This window comes from Phallusia mammillata, chromosome 4 (genome assembly GCF_965637545.1).
Source record: "Phallusia mammillata chromosome 4, kaPhaMamm4.hap1.1, whole genome shotgun sequence".
Taxonomy (NCBI): domain Eukaryota; kingdom Metazoa; phylum Chordata; class Ascidiacea; order Phlebobranchia; family Ascidiidae; genus Phallusia; species Phallusia mammillata.
Window position 1 is genome coordinate 5,699,326 of NC_137255.1, and position 20,317 is coordinate 5,719,642.

At 36.7% G+C, this 20,317-nt stretch overlaps 1 protein-coding gene, 1 long non-coding RNA gene and 1 pseudogene across 2 annotated transcripts; 1 reads left to right on the forward strand and 2 right to left on the reverse strand.

Moving 5' to 3' along the window:
- Nucleotides 1-1,204: 1,204 nt before the first annotated feature.
- Nucleotides 1,205-5,956, reverse strand: LOC145222243 (aminomethyltransferase, mitochondrial-like). The gene is made up of 8 exons (XM_080088323.1): nucleotides 5,766-5,956; nucleotides 5,233-5,409; nucleotides 4,727-4,933; nucleotides 4,559-4,637; nucleotides 4,089-4,234; nucleotides 2,848-3,028; nucleotides 2,151-2,267; nucleotides 1,205-1,782 (listed from the first exon to the last, which is right to left on the reverse strand). The coding sequence occupies exons 1-8, from the start codon at nucleotides 5,847-5,849 to the stop codon at nucleotides 1,565-1,567; spliced, it is 1,209 nt and encodes a 402-aa protein (XP_079944449.1). The 5' UTR covers nucleotides 5,850-5,956; the 3' UTR covers nucleotides 1,205-1,564.
- Nucleotides 5,957-15,391: 9,435 nt separating this feature from the next.
- LOC145225165 (uncharacterized) lies at nucleotides 15,392-17,493 on the forward strand (annotated as a pseudogene).
- A 519-nt stretch (nucleotides 17,494-18,012) lies between these two features.
- On the reverse strand, nucleotides 18,013-18,856 carry LOC145224018 (uncharacterized). Its single transcript, XR_013859543.1, has 2 exons — nucleotides 18,625-18,856; nucleotides 18,013-18,442 (listed from the first exon to the last, which is right to left on the reverse strand). It is a non-coding gene; the product is annotated as an uncharacterized LOC145224018 (long non-coding RNA).
- Between the last annotated feature and the right edge of the window lie 1,461 nt (nucleotides 18,857-20,317).

Below are 20,317 nucleotides of genomic sequence, written 5' to 3' on the forward strand. Positions count from 1 at the left end.
TTGCCGCTAAACTTTCACCTTTCCTAGGCAGTAGTCACACCTGGTTGCGTAAGATCTATAACAGTCGCTTCGTTTTTTGCTGGTTTGCTAGCGAATCACTACTTGCCATCGCTACTTGAAGCGAAAAAACGTACAATCGGAAATTTTTTTGTTTGTTTTTGTTACAAAATCGGCTTAAATAACAATTTCGAGACTCTCGAGATTCTCGAGAAATGGATTTTTAATTTAAAAAAATAAAAAATATATAGAGGAACCCTACTACAGCCCATGTATCATATGCAACTCTTGGGTGGAAGTTGTGCTAATTTTGTACAAAATGTGGTCTGTAAAATATTTCAAATATGCAATGAAATAAAGGCCCTAAAATCTCCTGTTTCTAGGCATTGAAAGACTAATGCCAACCAAACTGACAAGAGACTTTTTCTAGAGCGTAAGAATTATTGCTATAATAGCTTGTACATCTCGTAAAACGTTAGCTCGTTTGATATTGATACTAGACATATCAAAACAGCTGGTGTTTGACAACGCGGCCTGCGATCTTCTTGTTGAGTAAACTTTGTTTGGCCCTCTAGTAAAACATGTTGCAGATACTTAAGTTTAACCAAAATCCTTTTCTAACTTAAACCTAAAACATATGTAGATTTTGAAGTCTGCATTCTTTTTTAAGTCTGCATTCTGTGTTGTATTGCTGTTCTTTATATATCTGTGCGATGTAACCATAGCAAACAACTCTCGCTTAGTTAAACAATACCCAACTTGTTGCACCAGAAGTGTCTGTATTTGCGTAACTCTTTTGTAAAATTGTAAGGACCTGACTCGATCAAAAAATAAAATCGCCAAGATGAAATTGTGGTGCAACATGGCGTCACGCATCAATGACGACACATGTCAACAAAATGTTTTTTTTATTATTATTTCTGGGGAATTTTTGTCCACAGTCGTTGGATTCGACCTTAGTATCTTTATCGACAGTTTCGCGATGAATTAAATTTGTATTTAGCCATATTATTAAAACTGTGTCTATTTGCAAACCACAAATTTAAGTGAATTCCTCTTCTGGAGTTTTACAATTCTCCTTTGGAGAAATTCTTCCCCGGTGGGGAACCACTGGCTAAATGTGTATCTGTTTCTTTTTTACCTGCTGTAACTCATCTATTTTTAATCTACGCTTAAGCTCAGCATTTTTAGTCAAAACATAACAAAGTAACTCAGTAAACTTTATCCCACATAAAAGCTACAAATAACAAAGCAGCACGTGTAAGCAATATTAAAACAACCAAACATACGAGTATTTAAAAGTACGTAGGTCTTGCCATTCCCCCGTAAGACAAAGCCTGACCCGTAGGCAAAGGACAAAATATGTTCAAACAAAACAATTTCTTCTAAACGCACATTTTTAAACTAAACGGCGTGGTAGATCTGTTTTAAAAGGTAAAATGAACTTTACTTTAAGGCAAATAGGCTAAATATCTTTCCATTACCCAAGTGAATCAATCAAACGAGACGTAAAGAACAAACATACAACAAGTGGCTAAGGCAATAACTGTCATCCAAAGCATTCAACTTATTTAACGAAATAATAATTACTGGGGACAAACGGCATTTTGGTGACGGTTACAGGTATCTTTTTGTTTCGTATGTTTACCAAAACAGTCTTTCCCACTTTGCTGTGTTTTCGAGCCACGTAAGCCATTGCTATGTTGGCTGACAGCGTAGGTGAAGGACATCCACTTGTTACGATGCCGATCTTGGTACCTTTTTCGTCTTCTACTTCGGCGCCATCTACAATGTAAATTGAAAGTAGGCTACACAGAATCTATCCAAAAATGTTAAATTATCCCTCAGTAGATAGTTACTAGAGATGCACCGAATCAGTTTAATTTCGGTTTTACAGTTTTGCCGCGTTTTACGCATTAAGTTTATGTCCGTAAAAGATTCGGTTTCAGCCGAATGGCAACAATTGTTTGTAAAAATGGCAGATTCGACCAAACAAATTCGGCAAACCGAATATTCGGTCCATCTCTAGTAATTATCCCAAAGTTAGACTGGGATGAAGTATTCTAACGGATCATAGTCATATAGTTTAGGCAACCTGCCACAGGTTTTGGCCTGTGGTACATTATTGCCTAAACATTTTTTTTATTTCTTACGTCGAGCAATGGATGATGAAATGGTGAGCCCAACTCTTCGTCTATCCGGCTTGTCTTTGATTTGTTTGAGAATTATTTCTGCCCCAGGAAAATTGGCTTCCGCTCTTCTACGTTTACCTGCAGAAAAAATCAACACATGAAAAGTCTTGCTTAGAAGTCAACTATTGCTACGTTCATACGCCAGGCTTATTAAAGGCGCAACCTGAATCAAGCCAAACACATCAGCAGTCCGTGCGGCAAGGCAATGGATAAACAAATATAGCCTGCTGTAGGATGAACCCAGGACAAACGTAGGGCTGGTGCTTTGTCAAAGCTTCAGCCGTAAGTTGAATCACAAGCCTGCCTCGCATGCTGTACATGTCAGTTTCGTAGTAGGAGTAGGCATAGCGTAAAATTACAAATAGTTTAAAATAAGACGATGCAATTTCTTATTGACAGTTGGTTTGAAATAAAAGTCGTTCTGGACTGCATACCACTGGTGTTGTGATAATAATGTACTACCCTCTAAAAATCACCTCATCTTCCTAGATTTTACAATAATTTGTGTAAACAATATGGTCACTCTGTCCAAACATATTCCAGAATCATTTCAAAAATGCCCATACAAATGTGCTGCATGTCAATTAGGCACCAATACATTAATGATACTTTGTTTACTTCACAGTGCTTACTTATATTTGTATCATAAAACACATACCAATGCACCATGTAAGAGAAGCTTCAACAGGAGTTGTACTTTCATCGATATCGTTTCCATACAGACACAATCCTGCTTCCAAACGCAGACTGTCCCTTGCTCCTAGACCTGCAAGTTCAACTTTGGGGTTTTCCAACAGAGCTTCTGCCATTTCAACAGTCTTTTCTATTGGAATCGAGATCTGGATTTAAGGCAAAAAACATATAAATGCATAAATGTTTGTGCAAAATAAGACATGTATGTGGGGGTAAATGTTGGGGCAACAACAATTGACACCCATAAATGACAAATTCTACAAGCTGTCCAAGTTTCATTTCATTACGACACCTTTTAAAAAAATCACCTATTTTAGGGGGCTAGCGGGTTAACTAATGGGGTTCAACACCCAAAAGTATAAAATGTAAAACCACAATGACCCAATCAACAGTCATGTTCATTTTTATCCAAATCGGACAATGTTTTAAATTCTGACCACTAGAGGTGTTATTAGCAACATTCGTTAACGCTTCTGACGTCATAAGGCTGTTAACACCCCTCTGTTGGCATGTGCAAAACCGTCCACCAAGTATTGCAGAAACACAAGTAGCATATGTTCTGTTGCCTATATTATACCATTACACCACAGAAATCTTTCGTTTGTGGTGCGCAGCAACATACTAAAACGTTTTACACTTTAGGGGCTAGCGGGGTAAATATTGGGGTTATCAAGTCAAATGAAGCAGAGGACAAATCTACATGACCATATCTACCATCTGCGAAAGTTTCATCCAAATCCATCAAAGATTTGATGCCAAAAGTGCATGGACAAACTTCGGCGGAAAAAAGAAAAAAAAAAAAAACTGAGTGAAATCAAGATGCGTCCCCTTCAGGGAAGGAGACCCATAATAAGCATCCTTAAATCATTTCTGCAAAACAAGACAGAGTACTTTATGTGCCATTGAAACCTGGCAAAAGAATAATGTTGAGGCATGTATGCCTACAACAAAACCAATTCCAAACTAAAAACAGTTTTAATGTGTCTGCAAGACAAATCTGCACAAACGAGCTGATACTAGAAAATATAAATCATAGTACGACAGGTCCAACAGGGTAGCTCGAATAGGTCGGTCACTAAGCTGTCCCACAGTTGGCAAGGCACAGGCTAGAAAAAGTTAACCTGTGGTGGTATTCGAACCCACAACAGTGTCTTTTCAGGACCTGTGCTCAAGAAAAATATAATTAGCAGTTGGAAAAGTTTTTACCTCTACTCCATCTTCTCCTGTATAGCCACATCTGGATACACGACAGTTAGGAATTCCAAATATTATGTCCTCAACATTTGTCATGAATGGAAGTTCAGACAGTTTTTGGTTCATTCCATTTTGGAGAACATCAACCATAGCTGGTCCTGGGAACACCATTAAAGCAAAATTCCAACCCTTCTTTAATAGTTTATACTACTCTATTGATTTTGAAATCTTTAGTTACACAAAAATCTAGGCAATTTTTAGCATGTTAAATGCCTGTTTAACGTCTATAGCTAAAACGAAACTAATATAAACGCAAATTAAACCTAAAAATAGGTGTGAAACATGGTCTAAAATGGTACAACTTCCGGACATATTGTTGCACTTTATATGTCAAAAACATATGTTTATCAATAAATCACACACAATGTAGTAATTTTAAATGACACTTTTTCTAAAAGAAAAAAAAACAGTTTTTGTTTTACCTTGCAATGCCAAAAGACCATTGTCATTGTGCTCAATTGAAACATCTCCCCTACGGCTTTTGAATGACTGAACTTGATCCTGCAAAATACAAAGTATGGCTGGACACATAGAAAAAAAGTCATGTGAAGCATAAGTTTTTAGCTTAAGATCAGCTTTCAAATACAAACCTTAAAGTGTGCTTTAATTTTGTCTGAGCAGCCAGCATTGGAAACAACATACAGGTATCCTTCATTTGTTTTGTTGATAATAAGGTCGTCAAGAATTCCACCATTTTCATTGGTTAACAAACTAAGTGTGCCAGAATTCACATTCAGGCCTTTAATATCACCTACCACCAGACTTTCAATGAAAGATTCTTTGTCTTTGCCATAGATCTGAAAAAAACATAGTTCGTGTTCATTAAAATTTTGTATTTATAACCAATTTTTTGTTAATGACATAAAAAATATTAAAGTTCACAGTACAGTAAAGAAAGCTAACTAACTTATGTGGCAAATTTGTATAAAAAAAACAAGTGAGTTTCAGAAGAAACGCTTCATGGTAAAAAAAAATAAAAAATCATTTAACCCAATAAAGTGTTCATGTTGTTTGTGACCCTCATTTTGTTTATCTTTTTCATGTATACAATCTAAACTAAGCCAAAAAACAGAACAGCCAAAAATGGACCCTGTACCTTAGTTTGCAGCATATGTGACACATCAAATAGTGAAGCTTGCTTCCTTGTATGATGATGTGAGGCTTTAATTCCCAATGCTTTGTATTGTACTGGCATCATCCAGCCAGCAAAGTCCACCATTTTTCCATCATGCTTTTTGTGAAAGTCATATAAGACTGTTTTCTTTGCTGTATCCTAAATCAAAACACGTTATAGTTTCTCTTGATTACAAAATAACTTCCTTGTTCATTTTAATAAATGCCAATGTATACCACTTTTATTAATTTAGGTTTGTTTTATGTTCGAAAACTGTTTGCTTGTAGGTATTATCAAACGTAGTCTTTATGGATCTAAAACATCATACACAGAATATTTGAAAACATTCAACCTGAAAAGTCATAAAAATAAGTCTAATTCCAAATGCTTTAACAACTGACCAAGTCTGTTACTACAAACTCTTTCTATTTATCTTCAGCCATTAATATTTACCATGGAAACAATACCAATTTGGCAATTACCAGCTATGTGAAATTCATTTTGACTTATTTTACCTGATAAAGTACGTTTCCACAGGAAAACTTTCTACAGAAGTGAAGACCAACAACGGAACGGCATTTCTGAGGTAGGTTGTTCATTTTCAGAAAAAAATATCTATGATTGTTAGTTAATATTATTGTAGCTGATAAACAACTGAAAACAATCGCAAATTGAACCTTTTAACTTTTGAAAAAACTCCCTTGGGATTTTCCCAAATAAAAAATAGCCCAAATCATAAAAATGTTTTATTAAAGTTACTTTAAAATCTACTTAAATCAGCTAGCGTTTAAAATATTATCTTACAATACACAATAATTCTAAATTTACAATTTTTCGGAATATAAATCTTCTTGTTTTTTGATAAGGGCTCATGAATTTTATAGGCAGACCATTTTATTACGTTCACAGGTTTTTGGGTTCAATATTGTACAGCCAATTACGCCTGCCATGAAATCTTTTGTGTAGTACTGTGACGTGCAAACCTGTTTACCACACAAGGCATAGCCTATGTTGCGAGTTAATTGGTGTAATTAAGGCCTTTAGACTTAAATTCAGCGCTACAATCTTAAAAATTTAGAACCTCACTCCACGCAGTTGATCGAAGGCAGTGGTTTTCAACCAGTGGTCCATGATATATTTAGGTGGTGCACAGAACGTTAATCAGTTTGGTGATAAACTGAAAATTTTGCTCAGACAAAATACCCATAAAGGCAATCGAGCTAAAGATGTATAGCCTAGTACCTGACGGTCGATACGTAAACACACACGTAAATGCAACCTCATTGTGCCTGTGATGATAACGGTACCTTCTCACGAACCTAAAATCACTGCACTAAACCAAACACAAAGATAACAACCGTTCTATGATACACACATGATCGTATATGTCTATAAACTTTTAACTTTGTATTATTAAGGGATCTTGGCGCAAAAAATTTGTTGATCGTTTTGATTGAAGCTGTTGTGTTTATTTTTGGTTCTAACTATAAACTGTTTCTATTACTCAAGCAGAGTAGCCTATGTCTCATTTTCCGATTTCAGGTTTTAGATAGAACACAATTCTTCGAACTCCACACACTAAATGCTTGCACTTTCAAATTTGAGTGTGACTTTTTATTCTCACAACCGTTTCACGGTCAAATAACAAACATAAACAAAACAATTTAAAACAAAAAATATACGTACCTTGACCAATAAAATTATGAATTTCCATTTTCGTTTAGGAAACATGTAGCGTAAACATAGCAGATACGTTGCGACATAAGTTTCACTGCATTCAACGCTTTTACACAATTTAGCAGGACGTACATTTAATCACGTCCTGACCGCAAAGTGTTTATTCTGATTTTGCGCCTTAGTATCAGGCAAGACAACTTGTTGCAACTGCTAAAACGCAGCATAAACAGTTTAAAACAAAAGAAGATCCGTGTTTAAAAACGAAAACTGTTGACACAGCGCTTTATGATTTGCTGTATCATACATTCCTGACATGGGGCGTCACCGTTTTCAAGCCAGCGGCGGGCCCAACAATTTGGCATTTTTTCTCCAGAAGTTGCAAACAAGACGAAATAGCCTAGTACAGAGCAACAAAACGTTCTTAAAGTAACAAAAACATTTCAGCGTAACATATACGGCTTTTGTTAATAATAATATAAAAAGGTTTATTGAGTTGACTCCAATACGAATTTATCCGTTAGCATGAAACTAGTCAGCTTAAAAACTTTTAAAGTGCAAAGTTGTAGTTATTACAAACAATATTGTGTACCGTTTCAAAAACAAATAAGCTATACGTGATGGAACGAATAAACTTCACAAGCGCATAAAGACAATCAATTGCATAAGTGAAGCTGTGTTAAGTTAAGAAAAATACATAAAAAATATTGCATGGCAAAACTTAAGTGGCACACCTTAAACTGTGGAAAATATATAATAAGAAAGGTAAATTTGACGTAGAAAACCAAGTCGCTAGAAAATTCTGTCACTGTCATTCAGATATTATGTTGGCTTTAGCAAAATTATAGGAATTATTAAAGTAATACACATTTAGAAAAAATATTGATCAAGTTTTCGAAAAAAACATTCGCTCAAAAAAAACATAAGTGTCATGTGTAAGACAAGTTTAGTTCCACAATAATAATAAAGCCACATGTAAATTGGCTCTGATTTTGCTATGTGCTTGAGTCAGGATATTCCATAAAAGGAGCCCTATCCTGTTCGATATCTCGACGTGCTCTAGTCCGTCTTTTCTTACAGCAACTCAACCGTCTTGTACCTTCAAAACCGTTAATATAGAAAGACATACCAACGCACAAAAGCATAACAGCCACCACGACGATGATAATAATCAAGGGGGTTAAATTCCACCATAGGCCGTCGCTGGGTGTCGATAGAGTTGTAAGGTCTGTAGGCAAGGTCCTTGTCGTGGCGTTTGGCCAATCGGCTTGCTCTGTGTTCCCGCCAGATATCAATGACGTAAGGTTTTGTTGCTCTCCGGTAAGATTCATGGTATATGTCGTACCACACAGTAATGTGTGCGTCACTTCCGGATATCGGTCAGCTGTTGGCGTGATTCGTCATCCAGTTTTGCTTGAAAATCGTGCTTGACTGAATTAGATTTAATCGCTACCAAACAGCCCTATTTTCTGTGAAGAAAACATGTATATTAAGGCAACTTTTTTTTCCTTTACAAAGACTGTTTACAAATGCTGTTTTAATAAAACCATAGGCACGTTGATATTAAAGTTTGTGCTGTGACGCATGTAACATGTTTTTGCCAGAAATATATTTTCTGACCTACTTTAAGTTCACATGGCATCAATAACTCTGGATAAGTTTGGCATTCGAAAGCAAATATACTCACTCTGAATAAAGTACTAGTTACTTAATTTAAATATTATTATAATAATGTAGTTCTATTCCCAGGCCCTTATCCAACTCTTTTTATCCCATATGTTATTTTAAAGATTCATCTATATTTGGTTTTCGACTAATGTACAACGCCTTCGAAATCTGATGAGATTTTTAAAGTTTACAAATTCACAAAAACTACGAAAGTTCACGTTTTCCGTGTTAAAATTAAAAATACAAAAAAGAATCTATACCTGTTACATAAACAACTACCGATAAAACAGCTTGCGTCTCTTTTAAACTGGTCAAACATGACCGAAACTATCACATCCCTAACGGCGTCTGTACTGTAGCTATTACTAGGGGATATCCACTATCCAGTACCAGAGGCAACTGTGACGTAACAAACACGCGAGTCGTGCTGTCAGTGAGTGACCGCATTGCAGCTAATGGAACTAATGCCTCTTGTTTTATGACGCCAGTGATTAAGTGGCTATTAGGCTTGCATCATTACTAAATGAACTTATTAAGTTTGCATCATTACTAAATCAACATGTCAATTCAATGTTAGCAAATTTGGTTTAACAAAGATGACCGTATTATAAAAGCTATACAAGTTTTTTATTTATGCTTCATTGATAGATAGATTCGTTTATAAAATCAAATTTATATTAAGCTCTTTTGGCAATTGTGTTTTTATTCCGACGTTTTGATGTCCTATACAGGTCGCCTTCACCAGGGTAAAGAAAAAGGAAAAAACAATTGAACGCAAGCACGTCACAACGGAAAGTATAATGACTCTTTTTTTATCATGCACTGTACTACGCGCATTCAATGTTATTTACCCTGATGGAGGCGACCTGTATAGGACGTCGAAACGTCGGTATAAAAACACGATTCCAAGAATAAATTTGATATTATGCCTGGCAGCCACAGCTTATATACTGTTTTTATAGTGTTATACAACGGGCAAACACTGTATTTTTGATTAAAAAGACATTTAGATCCTAATTACCACTATAATGGTCAATTAAACGAAACCAGCTTGCGTTTTTTTTAAATAGCATCACCTTTTATCGATCTTTACTAATGAACTGAGTTTCAAGCGAGCTACGTTAGGAAGTTACTGAACCGTGAACGTCGGCTGAACTTCGGTTGGGAAATTGATCACAAATTTTGGCGTGTTTGCTGATTTGCTCAAGCGAGCCCTTTGCAAAATATCCGTTCCCTATCTCGGTAGAGTGGACACAACCAAAAAAAACAGTCGATTCTAAGAACAGTCACAGCAATCGATTTTAACAGCTACCGATATTGATTGCATTTAATTACAACTTTTTCTAACCCACTGGCATAATCGACTTTCTGTAAATAACATAGCTTGCTACTGATAGAAAAAAAAACGTTTCTGGTCTCTAGGTAACCTTTATACAAGCTACTTTTTCAAGCAAGTAAGTCAGTTTAAAGGCGTTCCTTCCAAAATGGCAAGCAATTTAAAGCGTTTCGTTTATCAAATGGAGGTTTGAAATAGCTTTGGTCAATCGTTTAAGACTGATGTGTTTTAAGCTTCATACTAAACCCAACTTTACTTTCTAAGCAGAAAGGTACCAATTTCTGTCGAAAATAACGTGTTGTTTACACTGGACAGTAGACCGAGAATGATTTTCTCCCAAATAACACGAAATTCCACGTAATTGGAGAGATTTCGGACGCCGTCACGTCGTGAAGCTACGTATGGCTTCCTCTCGGGTGCAATAGCACAAGAAACAAATTAATTAATTGTTTTTTGCAGAGGAGTACAATTCAATATCGGAGCTAAATTTCATAAATTCAGAGAATATGACTCAATTAAAATAAGTAAATGAAGGTTTAACGAATGGTTAGAGCAGTGGTTCCCAACCTTTTTTGACGAATTCATCCCTTAACAATTCAAAACATTTTCCTTCCTTCCTCTTACTACACAGCATATGCTAAACCTTACAAAGATCGTTTAAACTTGGGTCTTTTATCGACTTCAACGTTTGCATCACCTGAGCTTAAGTGTGTATTTACAAACTACATGTAAAAATTAAAGTAAATTCCTCCCCTCAAGTATTAAAATTCTTGCCTGGTTGTGACCACTGGGTAATATATACTGAATAATAAGAGAATAATGCGAAGGTTCAGCATTTTCGTTGAGATTAAGAACAACTGGTCGGCGCAGTAGGCTTTGGCAAACATCGTATAAATGGTATATCTGCGGACAAAAGACTTTCCGTTAAACCTTCATACCGTGCGCCCATTCACAAGACAATCACCTCCGTCTAAAACCTGTGTTTATTTTCAGTTCCTTCAATTTTCAGAGAACGATCTCACACAGGTCAAAAATTAAGAGTGACCTGTTCATACTAACGGTCGACAGAACACTTGGTACCACCTGCCAAATTTATCAAGGCACGCATCTTTTGCTGGCCACTGTGCATGTGATCTGCCCGCCCAAAGGCAAAGGTGAAAGGCTTGTTATTTTTGTTGACGCTACAAGTTTGCACTAACTTTATGCTAGACTAAAAACAGTGCAATTTTCAGCAATAGGACATAGCTTACATATGTTATTCTGAACATCTAAATCTTTTCCCCGAACTTAAACAGGCCTTTCACACCACAATATTTCCATTCTTCTTTAAACAATATCTGTTTGTTTCTACACAAAGGAACCAGAACACAGAATAGCTTATATACGACAGGCTTCCCTGTTTGGGCACAATAGCTAAACAAAAGTCCCTAAACCCGTTTCGGGTACATCTAGAAACTTGTTTATTCTACCTCTGTCATTTTCATGTTTGAACCGTTGGTTACCTCCCGCAAAATTTTGAATGTTGTATTTGGAGCTTCACAACACAAAAGATACCTTTCTAACGCATACCCTAATCTTTGGCTTTACATTAAAATAATTTTAGGTTAGCAAAAATTTTTCATCTACGGTTGAGTTCCCCGCACAAAGAAACTTTATCGTCATCCAAAGTCAACTACTATTTGCCTTTTTCGTAACAATTTATCCTAATCTTTGACGCATTAGTACATTTTAAGTATTGATGTACCGAATCGGCGAAATTTCGATTCGGCCGAATCCGAATATTCGGCGGTTTTGCTGAATAAATTCGGCCGAATCAACCGAATCATTATGACGTCACGCGAAGTCTTACGCTATGCGCTTGACATGAAAACACACGTTTTTTTTACCAGGCAGTTGGTGGAGAATAGTTGTGTTTCGTCCCCCATTTAATTCTGTGAGTTTAACATTGCCTCAAACATGATTTCCAACCCGACAATAAATTACTGATTTTTGTCTGCAGTGGGAAAAACGATAATGTGTCAAAAAATATAATAATTGAGGCGATTTTCGTTGGTACTAAGCAAAAAAGACGAGTTTAACGCTTTGAATGTGTGTTTAAAAAAGATTCGGTTTCGGCCGACTCGTAACAAATTATTCGGCCGGAACCGAATCTTCGGTACATCTCTAATTTTAAGCCATAAAATACACAATCCACTTGGAATGGTTAACTAACTTTACCTGTTCTTGCCTAGCCTCGGAAATAAAACAACATTCCTCAGCCGAAGAAAGCCCTGCCTGGGGTAATTTAACGCTGACACGAGGACTCATTCGGTTGAAAGAAACGTGACTATTTCTAGACCAAATTAACTGTTGAAAGTCTGTATTTTTTACAACAAAGGTTTTTGTCAATGTAGGATCAAGTCAAATGATTAAAACGTACTCTTCAAAAAAGCTTGAGTAGTAATATCGTTTTCGTTTTACATAAACCAATTACATACAACTAGAACTAATACACAACAGACATGCGGCCTGATTGCAAGTTATTCGACATTTCATGAACAATATTAGCATTCCAAAGTACACGAAGTATTCCAATTCGTACTTGTTTACCGCCAGCTTGCGTATGTGCATTCGATTGACTTGTGTTAGTCATTCAGCACCAAAAACATTGCTACGTTCCTAATCCTGACATAACTAATGTACAGAAAAAGCACGGTACTCCATTAAAAAACACAGTCCAATTACGCATGAAACTGTCACAAAACCTTAACCTAGTCCATCTGTTCAACAATCTTTACATAACTACCCGAAAATCCTGAGGCAACTTTTCAATCCTTTTCATTCATCAGCGATGGTCAAACCATTTTGCTGGGAGACTTTTCACTGGAACTGCGGCATGACAGTGCACCTCGCCCACCAGCATGTTTTGTTTGAGTCACTGGCCTGGAAAGATGAACACGTTAAGGTGCCTTCTTCTCTTTTGTACCGAAACTCCCTTTAGCCATTGATTTTTCGCAGGCAAGTATTACGATGACAAAGGTCTGCGAACGATGGTAAAAAATACGCCTAGGGAATTTTTGTGTAGCAGGAATGTAAGGAGAAAAGGTTTGAAACTGACGCATTGTAAGGCCTATCAGAAGAAAATCTTACTAAAGCAACATGGGGATCTAAGAATTCAATCCATGCAGAAGATCTAGCTCTAACTGCACTACATCAACGTAAGGGTTTGAGTTGTGTGGTTGATTTTGCCTTCTGAACTGAAGCACGTCTTATCTGTGTGTTCTTTGGAAATAAATCATGCGATCTGCAGTATATGCTGAGGTCACGCTGGACTGATACAGCAATAAAACAGTTGATATAGCAACTGCTTCAAAAGAATAGTTTAAAATCAGCAATTTTCCACGAAACAACTGTCAATAATGTTATGGTATTGCATTCTTCTGGGCTTCATTGCTGCTCTTTTGTTGTTTGTGCAATCAAGTACGATACTGGTAAGCCATTAGCACACGGCAACAAGATACCAATCTACAAAGATTTTTCTTCCAGACATACGTGTCTGGCTAATGTACCCTAAAGGCCTTTATATCCCCTACAGACACCACAGTATAGCTTCTGCCATATAACAGTTTGTACCAGCTTATGTCAATTGAATACCAATGCCGCTGTAACCAAAGCCTAATAAAACTTCAAATGAAACCACATGCTTTTCGTGTCTGGATACGCGTAACATTCAAAGGCCGTAGGCTAAATGTGCACTATACATTTGCTGCCACAAAAGCCAGAATGTTCGACATCTGTGGTCCTATAATAAGCAAACTGATGCTTAATCTGTCCACATGAACGTTTTAAAGCCTTTCTTAACGTCGTTCACGCATTTCAAAACGACATTGCTTGCATGTAGAAGCTAACACGCACATAAATCTGACCGCTACATTTTTTTATCTTCTTTTTGTGATTTTTAGTTCATCAACCGATACAAAACTTGTCAATAAACAAAATTTTGGCACAAAAATGCGTTTATCTCCACAGGCCTTTAAATTAAAAATTGCCTTTGTGTTCAAATAGCCTATGTAAAAAATCGCTGTTGGAAAAAAAGCCTGTAAATATTGTCAGCAAATGACAACTAATCAATACGTGCCCTGGTTATTTCCGAAACAGGATGCTTTAGAACAGGATTTCCCAACCTTTTTACGACCTCGTACCACTGGACGCTCTGTACTGCCACGCGTACCACTTCTTGCAGAACAACTAATTTGATCGAATCATATTTTATGGAGAATAATAATATTGGCCTACTAAAATAACACCAAAGCACAATACCTAAATTTGATCAGATTTTTATTTCTTGCATTTTCGCTGCTTGGCATGATTAACGTCCACTGTACCACAGCGTTGTACGGTTTTTCAAAGCAACTGTGCTTCTTGTTGACAATTGACTTGTAAGATCGTAATGATACGACACAACAGGAGTAGTTACGTGACAATAAGAATAGGCTTAGGTAACATTTTTTTGTAAACAAAACCAGACAAACAAAACATAAAGTTGTGAATCCAGGTTTTTGTGAAAAAAACGAAATCTACTCGCGTACCACCTGAAAGACCTTCGCGTACCACTAGTGGTACGCGTACCACAGGTTGGGAACCGCTGCTTTAGAATAAAATCGGTAAATATAATTGCTAAATACAAACATAAATCCAATTTTACCTAACAAGCAGCCAACACAAAATGTAGACTTTGAATTGTGTTTTGAAAATTTTGCCTACAGCACAAGAAAATCAGACAAAATACAAAAACGGTCACACACAGCCATGTTGTACGGAACTTGACTAATCGTCACATTGGGTAACAACGAGTTTCGATCTTGCGTGTTCGTTCAGGAATGTTTACGCGGTTTCGGTCCGGAAAATCCCGCTAAATGAGGCAAAAAAGGTCTTAAAATAGCCTATGTCTGGCATTTTAATCTATTTAGTTGTGGTGCAATCTCGGCTGTTTTGACATTGTTTACCTGCGTACTTTTTATAGATTTTCGAGATTTGTGTCTAATTTTCTATGTGTTTTTGAATTAAACGTCATTCACTTCATACAATCTTGTTTTTAGTTGTTGTTTTTATCAAGGTACATTAAAGTTTTTTGTTTCTCAGATTTTTACAACAATTACGGTTGTTATTGTTAAACCAAAAACGCTATATAGTGCCCGCAACTCCTTTTTTCCGTTTCGGGTGCACTTTTTGTAACTTTAAAACGAAGCATTGTGCAGTGTAAATAACAAATCAACACTTCACATGCTTTAAAGTCAAAAAGTTCTTTAGTACTCCAAACAATAAGATCGCTTTAAATCAAGTGAAATATCGAAAATATGTAGCCTAGGATTGCGTAAATGGATTCAACTGTTAGCATATTGATATTTTTGTAATTGCTCGCGCCTACCACCCAGTGTATAAAATGTTTCATAGTGCAGTGCTCTTCACCCGGTGTGCACGGTGCGCATATTTCCAAAATGTTTCCGAATTCGAACCACAGGGCTTTTTAAGCCAATCACAAAGGCGGGTTTTCCCGGGTCATGCGACTTTTTAACAAATCAGCGTAGTCGACTCATTGAACCAATCAGAAGACAGCTTGCGTCGTAACCAGTCAATCTGCCTTGAGTTACTATATTTGTAAGTTAAGGTTGTGCGTGGTTTTATAATTGTATTACTAAAAGAAAACCATTTTAAAAGGCATTTTTAATAATTAATCACAAGCTTTTTTGTAAATAATTATCGGATATTGTTAAGTGGATTCCATGCAGCAAATTGCGGAACTTGAAGGCATGCAGCAAATTGTGGAACTTGAAGGAAAATTAGTAACAAAAGGAAATGAAGAAATGGTTTTTAGATTGACCTTACAATCAGCAAAAGACTGGGACGAGTGGCTTGAGTCTTTTTGTGTAGTTTCTAGTACTAGCTGGAATGTATGCCAAACATTTTTCAACCCTAAAATATTTTGGGGAAACCTTTAAATGCCATCTTAATCAGTTTTGCCAACATGAAATTGGTGCATCAAATTCAACACTTTGTGTCCTGTGTCTATGGATGTTAAGATCAAACTTTACACCAAGTCAACTAAACATCAGATAAGTTGGTTTCTACTCATCCGTGTATGACAGTTAACCACAATCACTTACTTAAAGCTGCCGGAAACCTTGGTTAGCTAAAGATCAGTGAATCTACAAAAAATTTTTGGCAATGATTGTTAGTGTCTCAAGCATTAAAAAGTTCAAACCCATGAGACCAAGTTGCTTGTTACAGATGGAATAAGTGCAGCAGTCACTAACAACTGCCATAATCCAAAACCCTGCTCTATGTACTATCTCTGGGATCAGTGGCGTAAATATAACTTTGGGGCATCAAGTGGTATAAATTTGTTTTGTGCTATACAGAAGTATGCCGATAAATCTGAGGTTAAGATCTGCCTTTAGCAATTTAAAGGATTTTATGTTCGTGCCATTGTAAGTCCGATCATGGAAAGAATCGACAAAATGATGTTACAATCTTCTGAGGTGGTGTTTGTGGCTTCTACAACCAATCTGGACCAGACTAATGCCTCACTTACAGTCCTGTTATGTGGTAGTCCAATTGGGGATGTATCAGGGATCAGCACCTCAGAAGCATATGTATGTAGGCGTTGCTTTTGGTCAGTAGCAGGCCCCATCTGTGGAATTCATTAGTGATTTGGCCACCACACATCTACACAAGATCATGGTGGCTGTTCAAATGCCATGGAAATCAATCCACCCACTTCATTGTCTGATGGCATTGCTGGACCCTCATAAACATAAACCAGTGTCCAGACTACACTGCAGAGAACTTTTCTTAAATTTAATAGCGTTCTGAGCTTATAAAGACCAAGCACTCTAGTGACTTTCATTAAAAGAAAACTAATGAAGCATTAGAAAGGTTTAAGAACTCTATCTCTTCTGCTCATTTTGTTGCACAAATAAGATCAGCACTTCATTCATTTGGAAGAAACTCAATTGGCAGCCGCAATGCTGGGAGCAAAATACATTGTTTTTTTTTGGTACTGACATTAAAATGATATATTTTCTTGGTATGATTGGTACAAAAATTCATTTCCTTTTGTGTTTTACTCTTTTTCTGCAGCTTTTCCGTGTATTTTTGTATTATTACCTATTTCCTATTCCAGAACCTGCATGGATGCATAATCATATTTGTTGTTTAACAATTAGAATTTACTTTTCCATGCTCCAAAGTGATTACCTATAGCTTATGGTGCCTTAAGCCACTAGAGCTCAGGCCTGTATGTGTGGAATCGAGGAAGAGCATTTGCGCTGCCAAAACAAATAAAACCTTGAGAAGGGATGGACTACAGGAAAAGGCAAGGCAGATCAGAGACATCAAGCACTCCAAGTTAAATAGCATTTGCTTGACAATTAGCTATAACTAAAGTTATTGTACTAGTAAACATATTGACTATCATGGAGAATGTTATACCAATAGATTATCATTGGATCTACTTTATAGAACTGTGTTGACTGATTATTTTTAACTGTGGTTACTGCATGCATAATAAACAAACTTTTGGAGGACTGTTGAAATGAGTGATATAGTGTTTTAATTTAGGTACAACTGTTTGTTCCAAAAAAGAGTTGCAAATAAATAAACTAATATAAACCATGAAGGAAAATAAATAGCCTGTGTAGCAAGGTCAAGACAAACTAATTTAACTTGTTGACAAATATGACTGGTAATATAGAGTGCTGTCAATACTACCCAAGCTTGCTTACCCTAATTTAGAGTATTGTAAGTAAAATGGTGTTTTGTTTTATACATGTGATTATAAATCAACAACAAAAAACTGGTGTAAACAAGAAAAATAAAATATCTGAGAAAAAGCTGCTCACATCAGGTGAGATAAGGAAAATAAATTTCTGACACTGCTGCATAGTTTTAGATGGTAGCTATTCTGTACAACATTTTTTGGGACTATTATCATTTCAATGTCACAAGAAAAACAATAAATTTGCTAGCACAAGTAAATCTTCTCATAACTTACTTTATACTGTAGTAGTTTTTCTTAATCCTGCATTTGTTCTCAAGCACACTACTTCAATTTGCTATTTAAAATCGCTTCTGTTTTATTGTAAACTTATGACAAAATTCCAGAAAAAAAACATGCACAATAAAAATAACATATACATTGGTGGCACAGAACAACATTCAAAACTGAAAATACGGGGAGTTATTGGAACAACTATGCAACTGGCAGGCCTAGTGTACACTTATGTTAGAACTGCACTGTGTACAATTATAAACCATTCATCTCCGTAGGTTAGGAACAGTTTGTTGATCCCAAGGTATGGCATGCATGTGTTCAATTGCGTTGATCATAGGTGCTTGCACTAGAGACAATGAGGCATAATACACTGTTTTTATGCCATGCAAACTTTCCTGCATGCAGTGCTCATCATATACAAAGTAAAAAATATACAAAGTAAAATTTTGACATTGATGGATTGAAGGGGTTGCGTTGCTATCCTAAACAAACACATAGCATTAATAATAGAAAATATTTTGCACAAAAGCTATTTCAGACTTAATAAAAAGTATCAGTGTATAATCTAACATTAATGGAGCATATATTGCACAAAAGTGATTTTACACCCAATAAAAATTATGTGTGTATAATTTACTGCTATACTTAACCTAATAAACATTACCTTCAGTTTAAACATCCAAAATGCATCAGTCTTCACTATGTTCCGACTTGTAAAAACGTTTTTTTTTTCATTCAAAACTGACATAAAACTTGCAACGTCGACAATACTGAAGTCAAAGTAACCGCTTAGCAACCTAGACGTGACGTAACGACAACCCGCAGATTTCCGCTGCTGTGATTGGCTGAAAAAGCCCTGTGGTTCGAATTCGGAAACATTTTGGAAATATGCGCACGGTGCACCCTAGGGCAGTGCTTCCCAACCTTTTTCAGCTCGCGGCCCACTTAAAAATTTTGTTTTTTTGGCGGACCACCGTATAATATTGCGAGAAAACCACAATGAAAAAAACTATCCATTTTGTAGCTACGCAAAGACCAAATAAAGCTAACAAAGAAAGTTCCAGCATCAAGATATTACAACTAGTACAAATACTGTTGTGACGTAACAATCGCAGTTTGTTTGTGTAATAAAGCTTTGTTTAACGTAAAATCTTATGCGCCATGGGGCTTTCATAGTGAGTATACTATAGTACAGGGGTGGGCAACATACGGCCCGCGGGCCGGATCCGGCCCGCGACGGGATTTTGAGCGGCCCGCAGACAGTTTCTGGTCTTGCATGATAATGTGGCCCGCAGCCACATTCTGCCGCAATCCCCTACTACTTTCTTACTCCGTCAAATTATAGTTGTAACGGACAGTAACGCTCCCCATTAGCAAAAAACTTTCCCGCCGTTGTAACCATCGCACCATACATCCATTGTTACGACATAACTGCCAACCTTGTGTTTGGCCTGATTTCTCGGTTTTCTTTCTTTCCACACGTGTAGCCTAGTTAGTGTTTCAGCAGTATCTAAGTCTGTGGTGTATGCATTAAATGTGCTGTGGTGAATAATTTTATGTTATATCAGTTAGATTGTTTGGACTGTATTGTAATTGCGACGTTCTTGATTGTATTTAGTTTAGGTGGTCAAAAATCCGTTTTAAATCACTGGATAAATACGCGATTAATATATCGATTCAGGAATCCGGCCCGTCAAGTACTTCATTTTCCCATATCAGGCCCGCCGACTGGAGAAGTTGCCCGCCCCTGCTATAGTATCATATTTTTCAGAAAAATGGTTAAATTTGAAAGTGCGTTCACACAAACTGTGTACCTTTTTTTAACCTCCATATTGGTATGGTAGTAGTTTAAAAAACTTCGCGGCCCACCAAAAAGAACGACCACCAGTGGGCCGCGGCCCACCGGTTGGGAAGCGCTGCCCTAGGGTGCATCAAAATATGCATGGGGTGCGCCAGTACGATAAGGTATACAAAGGTGCTTCACAAACTTTCAATAAACCATTAATATTTGACTTTCAGGATATTAGAAAAAAGATGTAGGTTTCAACTGGTGTATAAATGAACCTCCGTATTTTTTGATGTCTATAACACTTTCAGTGCGGTTGACGTACATCCACGTCAAAAAAGACGTTTTTGCGCAGAGTGCGGATTGACGTTAATTTACATCAAGAGTTTTTGATCAAAAATGCGGCTGCCTGTTAATGTACGTCGGGACCAAACATCCCACGGCAATTTTCATATCGCTTTTTACCTCAGTTTACCTTTTAAGTAAACAGGGTGCATGAGTTTGTCACCACAACTTTAAGGGTTCACCAAACCAAAAAAGGTCGAAGAGCACTGTCATAGTGAATTGTTTT